Below are 23223 nucleotides of genomic sequence, written 5' to 3' on the forward strand. Positions count from 1 at the left end.
AAATACTATACAATTTTCATAGTATGAAATCTAGAATAACTTCAGAAAGAACTATTAAAACCAATATTTATTTTATTATGTGTTATGTGAGCCTGTGAGTAAATGAGAGTGTGTATGTGGGACATTCGTCAAATTTCAATATTGCATTATATACTGTCTTAAGTAATGTGCAAGAGTTACACAAGCCTGTTGTGGGAAAATAATCCTAGGGGATTAACCTACTTTGCTGATGCTGTATGTCTAGCTGTGATTGCTATTGTAGCAGAGTAGCCAGAAAGTCAGCTGGAGTAAAATCTGTATCTAAAGAATATTTCCAGAATTATTGTCTTTTTGTTTTCATTTATTAAACATTACTATAATATTTGTTTGTCAGATTGACGCAAATGTGTCTGTGTATAAGGATTGGTGCAGACCAGTTTTGGTGTGAGTATGATCATGAGCAAGTATTCTGATTGGCAGTCAGCATGATCAGCCAATCAGAATTGAGACAGTTCCTGCTTGTTACCTGATAGTTACACTGGGAGTGAGGCTGGAAGAAGGAAGTCACTCACTAGATTTGAACACAGATGGTCATGTTACTAGTGCCAGTAAAAATAATGTATAAGATGAAGAATTACTTAGTGTTTGAGTTATTGGTGAGCTAAGTTGATACCAGTTGTTGTTGAGGACTGTTTGGCGAAATTTCAGAGGTTTTGACTAAATCTGTTGGACAGATATTCACTTGTGAAATATTGGCCTTCATAGAATCTACATGGCATGTTTCAGTATTCAACTACTGAGCATTTTTGGTGAGCTGTTTCTTTTTTTAGAAATCCACAAGAAGGACTGAACATGAGGATGGGCCATGAGTTGTGCTTGGGTAGCTCAGTTGGTAGAGTGGTGAAATTAATGACTGTGAAAATGTTGTTTAAATTGGGTTGGGTTTGGACAGATTTCTGGCTGCTGGGCATGCAAAATGTGTGTATGAATCGTGAACTGGAAGGAAATAGCCAATAGTTTAAATGTGGACTGAATAGTACAGTGACAATGAACACGAGAAATTAAACCCTGACCCAGCGCAAACTCACCACACATTCTTTTTTTTTTTTTTTTTTTTTTTTTTTTTGAGATAATTATACTCATTGCCATCGTTATTGCATAATTTATCACCTATGAAAGAACTAAAGTAAATATGAAAAACTAACCTTGAAGCTTGGTATTTTTGACCCTGTGCACTGTTTAAGATACATCAAACACAAGTATGTCAATAAAATTTTAAATTATGGCATAAGTGACTGGTCTTCTGGGCCTGAGAATTTTCTAAGTTGCTGGTCCTCAAAGTGTTATGTTCTGAATGAGATTCAGATTCTCTGTGATTTAAGAAATTCATCACACATTCTCACATGGAACATAATTCATCTTGAAATTTCCTGGCAGATTAACACTGTACCCCAGACCAAGACTCGAACTCAGGACCTTCACTGTTCATGGGAAAGTGCTGTACCAACTGAGCTACCCAAGCACAACTCATGACCCATCCTCACAGCTTTACTTCTGCCAGTACCTCACCTCCTACCATCCAAACTTCACAGAAGTCCCCCTGTGAAACTTACAAGACTAGCGCTCCTGGAAGAAAGGATACTGTGGTGACATGGCTTAGTCACAGCCTGGGGCTGTTTCCAGAATGAACTTTCACTCTGCAGTGAAGTGTGAGCTAGTATGAAACTTCCTGGCAGATTAAAATTGTGTGCCAGATCAAAATTCAAACTTGTGAGCTTTACCTTTCATGAGGAAATGTTCTACCAACTGAGCTACCAAAACATGACTCATGACACGTCCTCATTGTGTTACTTCTGCCGGTACCTTGTCTCCCATCTTCCAAACTTCAGAAGTTCTGCAAAACTTGCAAGACTAGCACTCTTGAAGAAAGGATATTGTGGAGACATGGCTTAACTGCAACCAGGAGGATGTTCCCAGAATGAAATTTTCACTCTGCAGTGGAGTAGGTGCTGATATGAAACTTCCTAGCAGATTAAAACTGTGTGCTGGTTGAGACTTGAACACAAACATGAAATGTAAAAAGGTCCAGAGTTCAAGTCTCAGCCTGGCACACAGTTTTAATATGCCAAGAAGTTTCATACAAGCGTACACTCCACTGCAGAGTTAAAATTTCATTCTGGAAATATCCCCCAGGATGTGGCCAAGCCATGTCTCTACAATACCCTGTATTCAGGACTGCTGGTCTTGCAGGTTTTGCAGGAGAACTTCTGTGAGCTCTGGAAGGTAGTAGACAAGGTACTGGCGGAAGTAAAGCTGTGACGATGGGTCATGAGTCATGTTCTGGTAGCTCAATTGGCAGAGCACGTGCCCATGAAAGGTAAAGGTCCCAAGTTCGAGTTTCAATCCAGCACACAGTTTTAATCTGCCAGGAAGTCTTATTTTAGTGCACATTCCATTGCAAGTGATAATTTCATACTAAACACAACCCCCAGGCTGTGATTAAGCCATGTCTTTCTTCCAAGAGTGCCTGTCTTGTGAGTTTCACAGGAGAACTTCTGTGAAGTTTGGAAGGTAGGAGAAGAGGTACTGGGGGAGGAAAGCTGAGAGGACAGGTCTTGAGTTGTGCTTGCAAAGCTCTGTTGGTAGAGCACTTGCCATGAAAGGTAAGGCCCCACGTTTGAGTCTTGATTCAGCATACAGTTTTAATCTGCCAGGAGGATTCATATCATATACTCTACTGCACAGTGAAAATTTCATTCTAATAATTTATCTTGCATGAGAAGAAACTTACTTTGAAAGTAATGCTTCTCAAACCACCATCTGCATGACTTATTAGAAATGTAAACACTCATTGAAAGCAGTTTGTTGTTGTGAAGCCTTTCCGAATAATGATCTTCTGGGCCAATTCACCACCATCAAATAAAGTCTTTACAAGTCAGGAAAAGGTTGTCCAAATGTTTTGTGGAGTTTCTCAAAGAACCTCATGTTACAACTTTTTTAAGCAAATAGGAATACTAACCACTACTTCACAACACCTCTTTCCAGACATGACATTCATGCTTCATGATCATTCTCAATATGAAACCAATGAAACATACCATCATCATAACACAAGAAGGAAATGTGACATACACTGTGACCTGAAACATCTGTCACTGGTGCAAAAAGGTGTAAAATACACAAGCACAAAAATCTTCAATGTACTCCCAAGTAATATTAAGTGCCTATGAGGTAATAATGTACTATTTAAAAGTAAGCTAAAGGAGTTCTTGCTTGAAAAAAGTTTCTATTCTCTAGAACGATCCTATAGCAGAGATAGCTAAGATTATTTATCATGTATTATTGTGTATTCCTGATCGAATATATCTTGCTGCTTTAATTAGATTAATTGGTGATCTATAAGTCAAGAAGATAGTAACTTTTACTCTGCAAAAAATTGTTTGGATAAATCTGAAAATTGTATCTTACCCTCTGTTTGTGAGTGTAATTAGAACTTACTGATTGTGTTACATTATTATTATCTTCAATTTGTGTTCTTAATCTTTGTTTATTGTCCTGATGGAAACAAATTTAATAATGAATTAAATGTTGTGACTCATTCCACATCCATGCATTACCACACAAAATTGATATATTGAATACATATTGCAATAAATAAATTAATAAATTTGTCCTAAAGCCTTTGACACATTTTTCTGCTGGCAGACACTTGCATGGTAATGTGTTTTGTTATAAATGGTGCATTTTCTTTGCAACTAAATTTTCATTTTGGTTTTATTCTCTTGTTCATGTTTTATTGTAGCAGTATTATTCTGCAGTACAGGCTAAAGTAAAACTGTTTATTAGAGTGTCAGTTCTTCCCAGTGAAAATTACAAAAATTTAAGTGAGAATTAAAACAATGAAAAATTCCTGTTATTCTAAAAAATTCCCAGGAATTTCCCAGGTGAAAAAATTTTCATGTTTTCCCAGATTTCCCAGTTGTCACAGGGTGTTAACACCCTGTATGTGAACGAGAATGTACAACCTTCTAATTCTCATACAGTTACTTATGCTGATGGCACAGCTATTCTATGGTGACAATGAGAACCAGGCCCTAATATTCAGTACTACTGGAGCTGAAAGAAGGCAACACCTACTGTAGATCAGATATGGGCAATTATTGGTGACATGCAGGCCCAATTCACACAGTTAAGTCCATGAGCCTCTTCATCGTGTGATGCAGCAGCAGCACTCCCAGTGCATAAATTCAAAACTATAGCATCTGTGCCATTAATATTTTTGTGATAATGCACCAATATGAATGGTACCCATTTCCAACACACCATGCCACCAAATTATGCCACTAAACATGGGTTTTTGAGAGTACATACATTTTATGTTTGTACCATCTTCAGGAATTTACATTTCCTTATAAATTGTGAAAATTGTTTCTTTGCTTATGACAGTTACTGAACAAATGATCTTTGTAACACACAAATAAATGTAAACAGCTGAAGATGGAATGCCAAGCATCTTGAATGTAATCATGGAAAAATAAATTCTTATAAAAGTAACTGGTTGCGGCTAATTCACAATAAATTGCCTGAAATTTCAACAGTTGCAGTATTCTAATATGTCCACACTCTCTCTCCCACAAATTACTTTTGCAGGCCACCAGTTGCCCACCTGTGCTATAGATGTACAAATAATACTTGTGGAGTTTCAGATACAGACAATGAGGATTGTATATGTGTGGACCTGCACTTGGATGAAAATCATATAAGGTACAAACCACGTACACTTTGTGTGTAGGAAATATTTCCTTTACTAATAAAATGAAAGAAACAGTGAACAATTTTCCTGTTTATATAATATGTGATAATATAGAGGTGTTGTGCTAGAGATGTGCATTTGAACAAACTACTACTACTACTACTACTACTATAAAACAGAGATGCTAAGCCGTTCCAACTCTTGGAGTACAGGGTAACAAGTCATGTTGCTCTCATCAAATCTAAGTATCTCACTGTATGCCTGTTGTATACTGATTAACCAGAACATTACAACCACCTACCTAACAGCCAGTATCTCCACTTTTGGCATGGAGAACAGCGCAATGTATTCTAGCATTTTAGCATGGAAGCAATGAGGCCTCGGTAGGTTGCTGGAGGGAGCTGGAACCACATCTGCACACACAAGCCATCTAATTCCTATATATTCCACGGACAGGGACCATGAGCTCTGATGCCACATTCAGTCATATCCCAGATGTGTTCAATTGAGTTTAGAACTGATGAGTTGGGGTGTCAGCACATCAATTGGAACTTGCCACAGTGTTCCTTGAACCAGTCCCCCATCACATGTGTTGTTGAAAAATGCCACTGCCATCGGGAAACATGATTATCGTAAATGGGTGTACATGTCTGCAACCAGAGTATGATACTCCTTGGCTATCATGGTGCCTTGCATGATCTCCACTGGCTGCATGGATGCCCGTGTGAATGTTCCCCAGAGCATAATGGAGCCAGTAGCAGCTTATCTCCATCATACAATACAGATGCCAAGGAACTGTTCTCATGGAAGATGACAGATTTGCACTGTCCCACTGGCATGATGAAGAAGGTATTGGGATTCATCAGACCATGCAAACCTCTGCCACTGCACAATGTCTAGTGCCAATGGTCACACGTGCCCATTTCAGTTGTAGTTGCCAAGGTCGTGGTGTTAACATTGGTACATGCATGGGTTGTCAGCTGCCATCATTGGGAGTGTTCAGTGCACTGTGTGTTCAGATACACTTGCTCTGTGCAACATTAAAGTCTGATGTTAGTTTGCCACAGTTCACCACCTGCCCTGTTTTATCAGACTGCCCAACCTATAAAGTCCGACATCTGTAATGAGGAGTGGCTGCTCAACTCTATAGCATTTGGATGTGGTTTCACCTTGATTTTGCCACATGCTGAAGACACTTACCACAGCACTCCTTGAATACCTGACACATCATGTAGTTTCCAAAGTGCTCATGTCAAGCCTCTGGGTGATCACAATTTGGCCTCAGTTAAACTCCAATAGATTGTGTGCCTTTGCCACTCTATGCAGACAGCATCCTTACTGATACTACACGAATTGGGCATGTGTCTGACCAGCAGTCATTCCTCGCCAGGTGATACCGCTATCGCCTGGACAGGTTTATATTGGTAGCAGGTTAGTGATCATGATGTTCTGGCTGATCAGTCTACATACAGACTTTCTTTTACCTGGCAGGTTAAGTTAGTCAAATGTTATGAAATGCATAACAAGAAATGAGCACAATCATCTGAGGCAAAGAACAAAATTAAAAGTAATAGAATGAAGTTCATACATGTGTGGGGACAAGAGGCTAGCAACGCTGCTGACCAGAGAGTTTCCGTGGCAGTGTGGAATGTCTGTGAGTGGCAGAAACAGGACAGTTTGTTTTAGAACCTAGTGTAATGTTGTGATACAGTAGCACTCTCTGTGTCCAAAAGAATGCATCCTATTAGTTCTGTTTCTGAGTTGCTAAGCCCTAACAATGCAGCCATCTTGCACTGCACTCATTACACCAACCGCTTCAAGTGGCAGTGCCTCATGGATTCTGTCTGCATCTCCAGTGTTCCCAGTGCTTAAATGACAGATAGAGCTAAAATCTTAACCACGTTCTATTATGCATACTTTCCCATACAACATCACATGCCCTGGAATGCCAAACAATGGCTATCTTTGACTGACCTACTGTCTGATTTGGTGTAAGGTTCAGATCCATATACTTAGGTTTTTGGAGCCCTGTGCTCTGCCTGCATTCGTTATGACTGATCCCATGACAAATGACTGCAGTTTGACAATGTGACCATCACATACAATGTAAAGCACCAGTCTCTAAACTACCCAGATGCCATTAGGGGGTCTACAAATGCACTGTGAATTATTCATATCACCTCTTCCATTGTACAGTTTTACATGACTTCCATAGTACTACCACATTTGGCCTGTACATCACTTCAAGGAAGTGCTCCTCAACCCAAGCTATCAATGTTTTGATGGGTATGATCATCCCTGTGATTTGTGCCAATAGAATGTGTATTTTCATTGCTAGGAATTTTGGATGACAACTCTAAGTTTGTGAAGTTGATCTGCCACCTGAATAAGCATGCTGACATCATCAGTGATGTCACCCTCATGATCCCTACGCACAATAAATATGCAGCAGTCACACTCCAGAACAACTACTTCATTTGCTTGTGAAGTAGTTGTTCTGGAGTATGAGATAAGAGTTGAAGCAAGGCGGATTTGGCTACTGCATATATATTGTGCATGAGGGTCATGAATATGACATCACTGATGATGAACAATGCCATGATACCATCTCAGCTTTGGCACCATCTACAAACATTACTGGACATGAATCTGATGCTGGAGACACCACATCATGTCACTCTGATTTGTCAGACTTCTGCCTCAGCTGCAGCTTGCTATGATTGCATATGATACAGAACTGCTAGATAAGAAGCTCAGCATCATGTAGAGGATGTTCACTGTACTGCAACATATGCAGTGCATTAATTACAAGGACACTGCCTCCCTGAGGAAAGTTAGATCTCTACCGCCTGCCTCACATGTCGAACTGCCATCATGTAAGCTGATGACAGCTGATGGCGATGTCAGCACCTCCAATACAGACACCATCCTGCACGCTGCACATGACACCACACCCTCACTTGACAACACCCCACTGCCCACCACAGTTGCCCGAAGGTCACAGTTTTGTTCGTATCATGCCCAGATTGGTGACTCTCCACATAACTGCCAATCCCACTGTGGCTTCCCAAACTCTAGATGTGGGTTTCCAGAAGTGCACCTGTGCTCACTGTCATGTCAATTCACCTTCACCTGTGTCACATGCGACAAATGTTCTCTATGCTGTTCACCAGTAGACGGAAGAGTTCATTTTCTCAGCCACAACTTACGCGCATACTTCCTCATCAATACAGGGTCAGACTTCAGCATTATACTGAAGGAAATGCTTGTGCTCCTCCCTGAAAAAAACAGAGTTATAGCACCATGCCACCAAAAACACTCAAATCTCTGTGTGCAGAACAGTATATGATGGTTTACAACTCAGCAAGGATTTGCAGTGTACTTGGACCTATGGCAAGAATTGTGGAATTGTCTCTCAAAGCATTTGGAAAATGCTGCACTTCTACACCACAAAACATGTTCTCTCATCTTGGTGCTTTCTGCTCCGATGCCACCTCATCATTCACAGACCACTTCTGCTCCTCTGTACTTCCTATCCATGATAATCATGCATGCTCTGTTGTCTTAAAATAGTGTGCCATGACCATGGATACTATCATGTCAACACACCAGCTTTTCCAGGAAACATGTACAGCATCAGAAATGTCCCATGCTGAAAATGTAAGCCTGCTCCGATGCATCTACTGCATATCAGTTGCACTTGCATGTGAGCTGTGAGCTGTGAGCTGTGTGAGAAGCACTCACTCGTAACTGATGTTACATCTACAACTACCACCCCAAATCAAGACTGCCAAGCTGCATCACCTCCACCTCAGACAATTACAGTGACTTCGACACCACTGCATCACACACAGGTTAGTATGGCGCCTTCTGCCTTGGTAGCCAGTGCATTGTGCATGTGTCCCACACTCTCCACATCATGAGTGAACACTCATCAATGTGCCATCAGCAATGGTACAATCCACCGCATTCTCATGACCCCTGGCCCATCAGTCCACCACAAAGCATGCAGCCTGGCCCTGGCTCTTCTACGGGCAACAAAAACAGCGGTCAATGAACTGCTACAACCAGGTATAGTTCACCCCCCTCCTGTGCCCCACCATCAAACCAGTGCCAAAAAATTGCTATTTTGTTACACTCTGTGGTGAGTAGACAGTTCTCAAAACTCGACCAATCTATGACAGCTATCCCATCCCTCACCTTCACGACTTCATACATTCCCTCTTGGATGTGACTGTCTTTAGTGTCACTGACTGCAGAAAGGCCTACCTATGCATCTGGACATCTCTAAGACTGCTGTCATTACACCTTTTGGCCTCATCAAGTTTCCTTTCATGCTATATGGACTGAAAACAGCACCTCAGACCTGGCAACGATTGATTGGTGGCATTCTCTTCAAATTCTACTATTGCTACGTGTATCTTAATGCTATCCTAATTTTTTCTGCCAACCCCTAGGATCAGGAATGGCATCTTCAACTAGCACTTGCTGCCCTTCAAAAAGCTGGCATAGTCATTAACAAAGATAAATCTCAGTTGCGGAGAAACAAAATAACCTTTCTCAAACATGTTCTTAATGTCGATAGCATCAAACCCATACCCCAATGAACAGAGCTCATTCAGCTGTTAACACATCCACAGACATACCACAAGCTTTCATCTATGTTAACTGCCACATGTGGTGGCAATTCAGACTCCCTCACTCTCATTCTTGCAAGGTTGAATACACAGGGAAAAGGAAACTTGTGTGGACCACTGACATGCAAGCTGTATTTAACCATTTCAAAGACTGCCTGTTCTGACACACCTGATACCAGATACACAGCTCACTGTCACTACGGATGCCAGTGATTTGGCCATCGGGATGCCTCTATAGCAAGTTGTGGCAGGTGAAATGTAACCACTTTGCTTCTTCTCTAGAAAACTCACAGAACTGCAGTTAAAATGGTCCATGTTCAGTTAAGTGTTTCATGTTGTGTACAAAACAATTTGATATTTCAGCAGGTTGCTGAAGTAGACATGTCATGATCTATATGGACCACATGCAACTCAATGCTGCTGATGCTGCTGTGTGCGTCACCCATTAAAGGATATATGTCCTCAATGCTTTTGTCATCTTGAACTCATCGCACAACACACAGCTCACGTCTGTTACATGGAGATGACAACATCATTACCGACTAGCTCTCATGCATCAATACTGTTTCACTCCACATCAACTATGCTGAACTGATGGATGAACAACAAGACCATGATACATCCATAATGAACCTACTCAACAGTGACACTCTAATCTTCACAGTGAATGGTAAGTAATTCCTGGCACTGATGTCCACATTCTCTGTGATTTTTAACAGAACAGAATTTGATGTCTCATTGCCACGCTCATGAGCTGACCAGTGTTTGATAAGCTTTACAACCTGACTCGCCTGAGGGTTCAACCAATGGTACATCTCATAACCAAACTGTCCATTTGGCTAAGATCAACTGATTGCCGCATCTAGTCACAAGCTTGCCTGGTACACCAATACATATATATGCAGTCTCCTCTCAGTCACTTCGATATACCTCATGCACAATTTCGGGATGGACACCTCAACCTTGTAAGCCCCCTGCTGGAATCAGAAGACTACAAATACATTCTGTTAATAACTGATCAAGTCTCATTCTGGGTCAAAGTCATGCCTCTGATAGACATCACAGTGGAACCCACTGCTTGAGCTTTCATCAACACGAGGTCATCTCACTTCGATTGCCCAGAAACAGTTACCACAGACCAAGGGAGCCAATTTGGATCATCTCTGTTTGATGCACACTGCCAGCTCTGTGACATTACTCACAATCATAAAACCGCATACCATTCACAGACTAATGGGCTTGTGGAACGGTAGCATTGCACTCTGAAAATTGCACTCATGTGCCATGGTGGACTGTTGGTAGAGGCCTAACTACTATAGTTAACCAATCCCTTCAAGAACATTATTTTCAAAACACACTGAAGTACACAGTAGTTAAGCCACTATTCAAAACAGGTACAAAAGAACATATGGGAAACTATCGCCCTATCTATCTTCTTCCATCACTATCAAAAATATTTGAAAAGATAGTCAGCATACAAATTCAAAATGCCATAGAAAAATTTAAAATAATCTCAAAAAATCAGAATGGATTTCAAAAAGGCAAAACCACAGTATCTGCTATGAATAATTTTGTTGATAAAATTAGCTCATCTCTAGCCAACTCACTGCATGCCACAGGAATTTTTTTGGGACCTCTCAAAGGCCTTTGATAGTGTGAATCACTCCTAGCTACTCTGTAAACTGGAAAAGTATGGAATTAGGGGCACGGTATTAGAATGGTTTAAATTCTATCGAACCAACCAAAGACAAAGAGTGGTTATAACATCAGAGAAAGGAACTTATACTTCAAAATAGAAAACCATTTCACATGGAGTACCCCAAGGTTCTGTCTTAGGTCCCATTCCGTTTTTGTTTTACATAAATGATCTGCCACTTAATATTGGGTGTCACCCAGTTTTATTTGCAGATGACACATCATTAATCATTGGAAGTAGCAGTACTGTTCAAATTCAACAAACTGTATTATATACTTTAGAAAAATTAGGTAACTGGTTTGATTCAAACGGGTTAAAATTAAACATGGAAAAGACTCAGTTAATACAGTTTAAAACAAAACAAGCAAAATTAAATGATATTCAGGTCAGTCACAGAAACCAGGATTTGCAGGAAGCTAGCTGTGTGAAATTCCTAGGAATGCAACTAGATAAAAATCTATCATGGGGATCACATATACAGTACCTTGTAAATAAATTAAAAAGCCTAGCATTTGCAATGAGAATATTGTACAATGCTACCAGTATGGGCATAACAAAAGTAGTATATCACAACTACTTTGAGTCAGTAATAAGGTATAGAATTGGATTTTAAGGTAACTCAAACCATATATGTCGAATACTAAAACTTCAGAAAACCATCATTAGCAATATGCACAATGTAGGGTGAAGAAAATTATGTCGCCCACTCCTAAAAAATCTAAATACAGCAAGTGTTCCCTCACTATACATATATGAGCTGATTATCTATGTACGCAGTAACCCTCATTTATTTGTAGCAAATCATTTTCAACATGATTACAACATCAGAAATCAAAATAATTTTATGCTGCCCAACCACCGTTTGAAACTTTATTGCTCAAACTCCACATTATACATGTATGAAAATTTATAACAAAGTGAAAGGAAGAGAATTGCTCAGCATAAATCTAGAAACACTGAAAAAATCCTCATATGAGAAACTAGTGCAGAAATGTTACTATTCAGTAGAAGAATTCATAAATGACAACCTGAAAATTTGAGCAGGAGAGAGCAGGTACTTAGGATGGTTAACCTTAAAAGTCTGTCACTTTTGAAGAAAAAATATTAATTGCTTAATTAAGTAATTATTCAGTATTGTACATTATATTACTGGTGTTATAAGGAAAATTGTAAAACAGTTTTTGTGTTTTGACGAGTCTCCTGTACTTTAAGTCAATGGCTTGAATCTCTATGTTATGAGACAATAAACTTCTACTTCTGCTTCTACTTATACTTGATATGGGTAGAGGCCTTTGTACGATGTTTAAGGAGGACCTATGGGCTTCCCTAGTGGAAGTCCTGTACAGCAAGTCCATTATTTAGCCAGTGGAGTCCATCCTCTCAACACCAACTCCTGACACGGCAGACCTACCAGTGTTACTGCAGCAGGTGAAGTACCGCATCACAAGCCACCACCTACTGCTTACACTGCCCCGAATCTTCATACACAAGTTGCTCTTAGACTGCAACTATGTAATGCTACACAATCTGGCCAGCACTACAACCATCTTATTCGAGTCCATTTTCCATTGTGAAGCCTGGTCCACATACCTTCAACATCTCGCTCAATGGGAAAACAATTATTGCCTCCTTGTACAGACTGATAGCGGCACAGGTCCTCCATGACTTTGTTGCTCCTTGGCCTATAAATTCTGACACCTCATACAATGATGAGGACAACAACTCTCCCAGTAACATCAGGCATCTTTGCTATGTGATGACCTGGCAGTCATCCCCTTGATGTCCATGACTTTGATCCTATAGTGTCAGCATCAAACTTGTTGATGACCTCATAGTAGATTAATGTCACAACACTCCTGACACATTTATCGCATGGATAGTCCACAACATCAACCTTGTATTTTGATTACTGCAATGTGTTGTCTATGGAGCTATGATCTCACATTTGATGGCAGACGGCACACACACCATTACCACACCAGCACAGGCTTCTCTTCAGTTGTTACCTCAGGCCCTGCCGTCAACTCCAATGCTGCTACCCTCTGATGCACCATCCGCCTATGCCTGATTTGGTCTCACCAACCAGTCTCCTTCTTACTTGATATGGTACCACCTCTACACCACCACTACCAATTAGATGCTGAGAAACAGTTCAGTCATGTCTTGCTTTGCAGCTGGCCACAATACATCTGGTCATGTGCAACTGTGCATGGTTCCCATGACTGATGACACTTACCAATCATCACTTCCCCCAGCATACCACACTTTGGTGGAAAGGGGGTGGGTGGGCTCTTGAAGGGGCATTGGGAACATCAGTGCTAGCGACACCACTGACCAGATAGTTTCCACAGCAGAGTGGAGTATCTGTGAGCAGTGCAACTAAGACCCACGGCAGTTCTGTTGGAAGTGTTGTTGTGTTGTAGTCCTCTCTGTATCAGTAAAGGGTATCATACTAAATCATTTTGGCTACATTACTTATACACGTCTTTATATCAGTTAGGGAAGTGTACCACATATGTCAATGGTTAAATGTGGTAGGAAAAATTGCCAAATCCATAAGAGACAGTTAAAATTACATAATTTTTTTATAAATGAATCTCTAGATACCCTGAATGAATTCTGGGCTCCTTATGCCCTGTCTCTAACCTTTGAAACCAAATTGATCTTGACAACAGAAACTGCAAGTTGTTATCAGATATTGATTTCTGTAAGCAGTGAAAGAAGATACAAAAGAAACTACAGAGTATGTAATGACTTAATCTGGACAGTAGAAACTACAAGTTAGAGCCAGAATTAAAAATTTTTTCATAAGAGTGGAAACAATTACCTAAATATGTAATCTGTAATTTGTCAAAACAGTTATGTCTGCATAAATAATATAATGCGTTCATCTTTGTACATAAATATGGCATTTTGTATTAACCTATGTACATAAATATAATGTTTGGAAAAGTCATTATTTGATGATTATGTGTAAAAAGAAATGTAAATAACATAAATAAAAGTTTTTAATTTTCTTTTGAATTGGTAGAGATACCTAATAACATCCATTTGCTAAATGGTGCGTTGCTGTGGATCATTACAGTAATTAACATGGAGATAGTTTTTTTGAAGCATTAAATAAAAGCAAAACCAAAAAAATAAGTGACAGTCACAGGGGCCGCATGACTAGATTTAGATTGAGAATATTCATCTATAGACAGTTTTCAGGTACTTGTTTTTTGAAGCTTCATATTTTAGTCTGTTAGTGGTGTGATGTCGTTCAGTGGATGGAAAATATGTTTTAAAAGTAATGAAACCTACAGAAATTAGTTAAACACTTATTAAAAGTTCTGTCTATAATAGTTCTTCTGTAATCACAAAATGTAACATCATTTTCAGCCCATCATAACAGCTTCTTGCCTGACTTAATTTGAAAGGAAATAAAATTGAATGCATGATTAATTTTAACAAATGGCATTTACAAGTTATCAAATGACTACATCACAAATTTTAATTATGTCCATCACAGTTAACACCATGCAATAATGCATGCTTTTATAAAAACAATTAAACCATATAGGGTGGGAAAATTTTCATAACTATTAGAACACACAAGTTCTTTACATATGATACAAATACTGTATATTTTGTTTTCCTTCCACAAATTTCTAATGGCAGTGGTTTGCATTTTTGACTGCTGCAAGTTTTGGCCAAAGATTCTCTGCATGAAATATTTCATCTGCTGTTCTGTTCACTTGGTATTGGTTTACTTTAGGTGGAGGTAGGCTTGACCTGCCTCTTTTTACACTACTCGCATCATGATAACCAATATTTATTAGTGCTCTTGCTGTGAACACTATAAATATAAAAGAGTGAAATTATTTTTCTTTGCCCTATATATGAACCAGCAATTTATTACACACATATCAAGAAAATCACAAATACTTACAGGTACCAATGTTTCTTGTGGTGTTGGTGCACACACAATGCCAAACATTAGTCCATTACATCAACACCTTCAATGTACGAATAGTAGTAAGCAACAACATGTGATGAAAAATGTCAATAACTTCTTCTTTCTTGCTCCTTCACTTTCAGCGTCCTGTTACTGGTTACCAATGCTTGCTAAAGCCACATAAACAACAGTGCTGTCAAGCCAGAAAGTAATTGTAAAACAATTATCATTTATTACTGTTGAAACTGCTTCTTTGCCTTTTTTCCTCAGTTAGTTTTCAGGAAGTATCATGGATTGAGCTCCTTGGACCCTATTTGGTCAACACATTACTGTGGCATATATTTCATATTCTACAGTTCCTGTAGCAGAGGATTATTTGTGAACCAATTACTGAAAAATCCTTTATGGTTTTTGTGTTCTAGATCATCACAGTCTCAAGATAACATCTGCAGAGGCTCAATACTCACTGACCATTTCTCTTCTTCCACTTCTTCCTGGTAAACTTCAAATCTGTGCACATATTATGAGCTACCTGCAAGAACCCATATCTTGAGGCCTCATAGTTCAGGTTTCCCTGCTTTATATTGCTTCAATGTGTGTTGGCCTCTAATTTGTAGTTTGGTTATCAACAGACTGTGTTCTACATCAGCTGCTTGTAGAAATGAACTCTGAAGGGTATCTGAAACAGGGTGAATCTTGAACAGTTGATCATATTTTCTACTCCTTGTGCACTGTTGTTGTTTATCTCAAACTGACCAACTCTCATGCTGCTCACAATCAGATCAGTTCTGAATGCAGCCTCTAAACACAAATAGGACCTAATCCTAGGTTATCTGACGTAATACATGATTATATTTATACACAAGAACTTCTGCAAAATCTGGCACAATAAGACACAGTTCTTCATTTCCATTTTTGTTGCATGCAGATTAGCTGGCAAACAATGGTTTCCATCAAAGCAGAAGAGAATAGAGGTACGAAAATGCCAACAAGTGCCTTCTGATCTAGTTTTACTTTGTGGTCCCCAAAGAATAGGGGGACAGATATGTAGAAACAACTGTCTGACATAGTTCATGTACTATTCACTTGTCTATTACTTCTCTGAACTGGTGCAGTAGTCACAAAGTACAGAAGAATAGTAGGAGACTCAATCTCTTCTTCAATTCCTCTGAACTTGAACTATTTTCTGGGTCGATAATATTTTTGGCCTGTTCCAGTATCCTCTGGTAGATACAGTATGTCCTGAAGTGGAAGTAAATGGCGACTAATGGTTTCCATACATTGTCACAATAATGACACACATGTTCAGCGCCCATGGTAGTAGAAATATGTTTAGAATTCATTCTCAGTGGTAATACAATGTGGTAATGTGTACAGACCATCTCATTAATATTACTACTTTCAAATGCCTTCATGCCTTCCACAGAACAAATCTACTCCAGTTGTGAACACATGTACAAGACCTTTTTTCTCAAGTGCCATCTTGCCGACACATGCCAATTCTCAGATCAACAACAGCCCAAGTAAAAGTCTCACTGGCTGCTAGGTGGCACCAGTGGGTATGTACTGTCCACTCCAGTGGACTGTATGCAATAGAGGTGTCTGAGGGGGCAATAGCAGTGGTGTGCAAAGCAGAAAAGTTGTCATCCAGCATCAGGTAGCAGCGCTGAACCTAAACTCCAAAACTGTTTATGACACACCTTTAAATTGAGATTCAAAACAAATTTGTGGCAGGTTGGTGTTTTATTTCAGATAATTTTTTAAAACATCTGTGACAAATATTTGAAAACATAACTTAAGCCAATTCATATTAAGATGATTACTTCACATTATTTACTTACATTTTAAGATTATTGAAGTACTGCTTTGTCCATTTTTCAGTAGCAATTGTTCTAGCAATTGCTGATGCAGCTAAATCTGTATCAAAATTGAAATATGGTAAGTCTGATACCCAGTCTCCTTCAACTTCCACTTCATATTCCTTTGCAGAGGCTGACTGTAACCTGACAAAATATTATAAAGAACACAGCTGTAGATACAAACAAACTGTATGAACATCTCTGCAAATCATAGGATGTCAAGTTTATGAAAATATCAATATGTCTGTCATCAAATATTGAAGGAATCACAAAAAAGTTGTGATACTTAAATAACTTCTGTAACAATAACTCCTTTATGTAAAAGTGGACTGTGTAAATAATTTAAGATTGTGTCTAAGCATGAACAAAAGTTATAGGCTCTATTCGTATAACATCAAAATGTTAGCAATGCATATTTGGAAAATGCTGTAACATAAATTAAAAAGGAAAATAGCCAGTATGCCCAAAACATCAAACACATTAATGAAAATGACTGAAAAGAAATGTAAGGCTGGTGAGGTATAGATTGTGTTTGTTCTAGAAGCCAAAGATTACATAACTGAAGTCTGAAATGCTGCATCTGTAAACTTTTTAACTCTATTACAATACTTAGGTGAAAGACTAAGATGCCAATTTTCTAAAAAGTGAAAACACAGAAAACTGCATGACATACAATGGGAAAGAAAGCAGAGGAATTCTACTGAAACAAACAGAAGCTGGCAAACAGATGGATACGACAATGTACAGTGAGTAACATTAATATTTGGATACTTTGAGATTATTGCTCTGCAGCATCATAACTTCACTTTTAACACAACAAAAATAAAAAAAATAATCAAGCGTTATATTAAGGTAGTTACTCAGTAAATAATAGTATTAACTTTTTTATACAACTTGTAACAGTTGTTAAATAATACTGTTTAAATAAAACACTGTTCAGTTTTTAAATAATGGAAAATCTAGGATAGACTGTAACAATATTATGAGAAGGAAAGCTGCTACTACCCATGTAGCAGAGATGCTGAGTCGCAGATAGGCACAACAAAAAGACTTTCACAATTAAAGCTGCCAGCCATTGGCCTTCGTCAACAACAGACACACACACACACACACACACACACACACACACACACACACACACACACACACACACGCAAACCCAACTCACACAAATGACTGCAGTATCAGGCAAATGAAACCACACTGCAAGCAGCAGCACCAGTGCATTATGGGAATGGTGACTGGGTGGGGGGTAACGAGGAGGTTGGGACGTTGAGGGGGAGGGATACTATGGTGGGGATGGCGAACAGTGAAGTGCTGCAGGGGAGAGGTGGAGAAGGGCAGGGGGAGGGGGAAGAAGCAGAAAAGGAGAGAAACAAAAAGACTGGGTGTGGTGGTAGAATGACAGCTGTGTGGTGCTGGAATGGGAACAGGGAAGGGGGTGGATGGGTGATGACAGTGACTAATGAAGGTTGAGACCAAGAGGGTGATGGGAACATAGAATGTACTGCAAGGAAAGTTCCCCCCTGCCCAATTCAGAAAAGCTGATGTTGCTGGGAAGAATCCATATGGCACATGCTGTGCCTTATCTTTCCAGTCTCGCACCATCTCCCAACGACCCTCCATCCAGACACAGAGGAGCATTCCCCTCGTAACTCAGTACCACCCAGGACTGGAGCAACTGAATTACATTCTCTGCCAGGGTTTCAACTACCTCTCATCATGCCCTGAAATGAGGAATGTCCTGCCTACTTTCCTTCCCACCCCTCCCACAGTGGTATTCCGCTGTCCACCAAACCTACACAATATACTCATCGATCCTTACACAACCCCCGCTCCCAACCCCTTACCTCATGGCTCATACCCCTGTAATAGACCTAGATGCAAGACCTGTTCCATACATCCTCCCACAACCACCTACTCCAGTCTGGTCACTAACATCACCTATCCCATCAAAGGCAGGGCTATATGTGAAACAAGTCATGTGACCTACAAGCTAAGCTGCAACAATTGTGCTGCATTCTATGTAGGCATGAAAACCAACAAACTGTCTGTCCACATGAATGGTCACTGACAAACTGTGGCCAAGAAACAAGTGGACGACCCTGTTGCTGAGCATGCTGCCCAGTACGACATCCTTCATTTCAATGACTGATTCACAACCTGTGTCATATGGATCATTCCCACCAACACCAACTTTTCTGAGTTGAGCAGGTGGGAACTTTCCCTGTAATACATCCCATCTTCCCATAACCCTCCTGGCCTCAACCTTCGTTAGCCACTGTCCTCACTCATCCAGCCCCGTTCCTGTTCCCATTCCAGCACTACACAACCGTCATTCCACCACCTCACCCAGTCTTTTTATTTCTCTCCTCTTTTGCTACTTCCCCCCACCCCCCACCACCCCTCTCCACCTCTCCCCTGCCCTCCGTCTAACCTGCAGCACTTCACTGTCTAGCACCCTCACCATATTATCCCTCGCCCTCCCCGCCCCAGGCTCGTCCTTACCCCAACACAGCCGCCACTCCCATCATGCACTGGTGTTGCTGCTTGTAGTGTGGTTTCATTTGCCTGATACTGCAGTCCTGTGTGTGAGTTGCATTTGCATGTGTGTGTGTGTGTGTGTGTTTGTGTGTGTGTGTGTGTAATGTTGATAAAGGCCAATGGACAAAAGCTTTAATTGTGAGAGTTTTTTTATTGTGCCTATCTGCAACTCAGAATCTCCACTATATGGCGAGCAGCAACTTTCCTTCTCATAATACTGTTCAGTTTTCACATTACTTTAATATTCAGACAGGTGGCAACAGCACTTGTTTTTAACAAACGTGTCAAGTTATATAATCTGAGTTAGAAGACAGTGTTTGTTTATAAGGTGGTCAATTATTCAAATGGTACAATGCATGCAAAACTAATACCAGTTTGGATATATGACAACTAGTGATTGTTCATAATGTGAAAGGTAAATGGTATTGACAAGTTGCTGCCATGTTCAAAATGAGTAAGAGATGGCAGATATCATCAGACAATTAAAGTACAAGGACTGTATAGACTCTGTAGCTCAAAAAGGCCAACCAAAGAAATTGGATGCATGTGATAAGAGGAACCTAATACGAAAAATAAAGAAGTATCCTACACTCAATGCACAAAGGTTAGCAAGAGAGCTTATAAATGAGACTGGAAAGGAGGCACATCCTCAAACAATTCACAGAGAATCAAAAAACAGTGGCTACAATGGAAGAGTGGGCAGGAAGAAACTTTATGTGAATGAACAAAATCAAAATAAGGGACTGGACTTTGTTAAACAGTTTATTAGAAAGGAAGAAATATGGTGGAATAACATCATTTTTACTGATAAAACGAAGCATGGAGGTGGCAGTGTTCTTCTCTCAGGTTGTATATTCAAACTTGGTTTGGACAAATTAGTGTTCATCAACAGTATCAACAAATAGATCTACGTGAACAAATTAAAAAACAATTTGCACATAAGTGCTGATAAAATGGGGGTATCAAACATGTTTTAAGTTTTACCAGGATAATGACCTGAAGCACTGCATCTGTCCTGAACTGAGAGTTTCAAGTTTCTCACTGAAATATGACACTAGTGCTTTTCTACCTAACTTAATGAACATAGATATCATTCTAATTGTTTTATAACAATGAAAATAATCAATTATTCACAATATAATACAAATGGATAGATAAAAAATCTACTCACCAAGCGGTGGCAGAGGAAGACACACACAAAACAATTTAACGTTTATGAACTTTCGGAGCCAGTGGCTCCTTCTTCTAGCAGAACAGTTGAAGGGGAAGGAAGATGGGTGAAGGAAAAGGACAGGAGAGGATTAGGGAAAGGAGTGAAGTTCAGAAAAGTAGCCTGGAATCCAGGGTCAGATGAGACTTACTGGATGGGATGAGAAGGAAAGACCAATTGTTGGGGAGGACACTGGACGAGATTTGAAAACATGAGAGCTTAAAGGTAGAAGACAGGGTAATATGCAAGACAGAGATTACTACTAAAACATCATGCATTAGTTAATAAGAGTGAAAAGCTAAGTGCATTTTCTGTAACCACTACCTCTAATCATCCCTTGCAAGCCTTCCAAGAATTCCTCACATCCAGCATTGCTTCACAACCTTTCCTCAGGTCCCTAAAAATTGACCCTAACCTATCCTCTGCAGAACTTCAAGCTCTATAGTCCCTAAAAGGTGATGACTCTATCATTATCCTCCCATCAGACAAATGATCTACCACTGTGATACTTGGTTGACAGGAGCATGTTACTGAAGGTCTATGCCAGCTGTTTGACACCTGTACATACAGCATCTGCCATCAAGAACCCATCCCTGTGATTCAAACTGACCTGCAGTCCCTTCTAAAAGCCTCAAAACCCTCACAAGGACTTACACTTCAATCCATCGAACTTCTTACCCCACCCAAACCACGCACCTCCAACTTTTACCTTATTCCAAATATCCACAAACACAATCTGCTTGGTCATCCTAAAGTTGCTGGCTTCAAAGCACCCACTGAATGTATATCTACCTTAGTTGATCAACACCTCCAACCCATAGTACAAAGACTTCTCTCCTGTATTGAAGATACCAACCATTTCCCAGATCATGTGAAATCCATGTCCATCCCACTCCCACCACACATCTTGCTTGTCACTATTGATGCCATCTCCCTCTGCTCCAACATTCCGGATGTACATGGTCTGTCTGCTGTTGAACATTGCCTCAGTCAACATCCACCTGATTCCAAGCCTATGACATCCTTCTTGCTCACCTTAATCAACTTTATACTTACCAATGATTACTGCACCTTTAAGGGGTCAACATGCAAACAGATCAGGGATATGGGTGTGGGAACCAGGATGGCTCCTTCCTATGCCAACATTTTCATGGGTCCCTAGAAGGGGTGTTTCTTGGGATCCATAAGCCTTCAGCCCCTGGTTTAGTTCAGATACATTGATGACATCTTTGCCATATGGACTCATGGTGAGAATGACCTGTTAAAATTCCTGGAATCTCTAAATACCTTCTCCCAATTAAACTTCACATGATCCTATTCCGAATCCCATGCCGCATTCCTTGATGTTGATCTCATCCTCACTGAAGGCCAGCTACACACTTCCGTCCACATCAAACCTACTAACAGGCTTACATTTTGACAGTTGCCATCCTTTCCATGTCAAACGTTTCCTCCCATACAGCCTTGGCATTTGAGGGAAACATATCTGTTTGGATGCGAAGGCTTTTCAGCAATATGCCACACTCTCACTTCAGACTTCACTTGACTTAATTATGAAAAACAGCCTAGTTCTGAAGCAGATTTCTTGGGCCATCACATCCAATCCTGGTACTGCTCATCCCTCCAGAAAACAACTTTGGAGCACATCACTTGTCACCCAGTATTATCCTGGTCTTCAATGTATCAATCAGCTACTTCAACAAGGCCATGACTTCCTAAAATCATGCCCTGAAGTGAGATCCATTCTGTCTGAGATTTTGCCCATCACACCTAGAATAGCTTTTTGTTGCCCTCCCAATCTCCGCAATGTTCTTGTCGGACCCTATGCTCCTTCTGCACCCATCGCCTTACCCTATGACTCCTAGCCCGGTGACCAACCCCATTACATGGCTTGCCCTATGCACCCTCCTACCACCACCTATTCCAGCCTTGTCACTGGCAAAACATATACTATCATAGGAAGAGCCACCTGTGAAACAACATATGTCATACACCAGCTGTTATATAAGAACTGTTCGAACTTTGACATCGACATGACTACTACCTAGTATCAGTTAGGATGAATGTGCATAGGCAGAGGGTGTATACAGGCAACACACAATATCTTGTTGCAGAGCATGTTGTACAACATGATAATCATGACCTCGGTGCCTGTTTCACCACATGCACCTTCTGGATTCTTCCCCCAGACACCAGTTTCTCAGAACTCTGCAGGTGGAAACTAGCACAACAACATTTCCTCGGTTCTTGGACCCACCCAGCCTTAATTTACATTAATCCCTTCCATCACAGCATTTATTCATGGTAAAAACACCTTTCTTCACTCCATTTTAGTTTTCTACATCTTTTACTTTCTGACTTGTCTATTTTTTGCTGCCCCCCTCCCACCTCTGTTACATACAATTCACTTAGCTTTTCACTCTTATTAACGAGTGCATTATGTTTTAGAAGCAATCTATGTCTTGCATATTACCCTGTCTTCTACCTTTAAGCTCTCATGTTTTCAAATCTCGTCCGGTGCACTCCCCAACAATCAATCTTTCCTTCACATCCAGTCCAGTGAGTCTCACCTGATCTGGCTACTTATGTGATCTTTACCCCTTTCTCT

General features: G+C 40.1%; 1 protein-coding gene across 1 annotated transcript in view; it reads right to left on the reverse strand.

The window, feature by feature from the left end:
- LOC126176762 (uncharacterized) overlaps nucleotides 1-23223 on the reverse strand; it is a 212106-nt gene that overhangs the window by 107527 nt on the left and 81356 nt on the right. Inside the window, exon 5 of the mRNA XM_049923930.1 lies at nucleotides 16844-17005. Within this exon, the coding sequence (XP_049779887.1) occupies nucleotides 16844-17005 (162 nt within the window). The remainder of the gene's footprint in view (nucleotides 1-16843; nucleotides 17006-23223) is intronic.

The sequence above is a fragment of the Schistocerca cancellata genome, chromosome 3 (genome assembly GCF_023864275.1).
Source record: "Schistocerca cancellata isolate TAMUIC-IGC-003103 chromosome 3, iqSchCanc2.1, whole genome shotgun sequence".
Classification (NCBI taxonomy): Eukaryota; Metazoa; Arthropoda; class Insecta; order Orthoptera; family Acrididae; genus Schistocerca; species Schistocerca cancellata.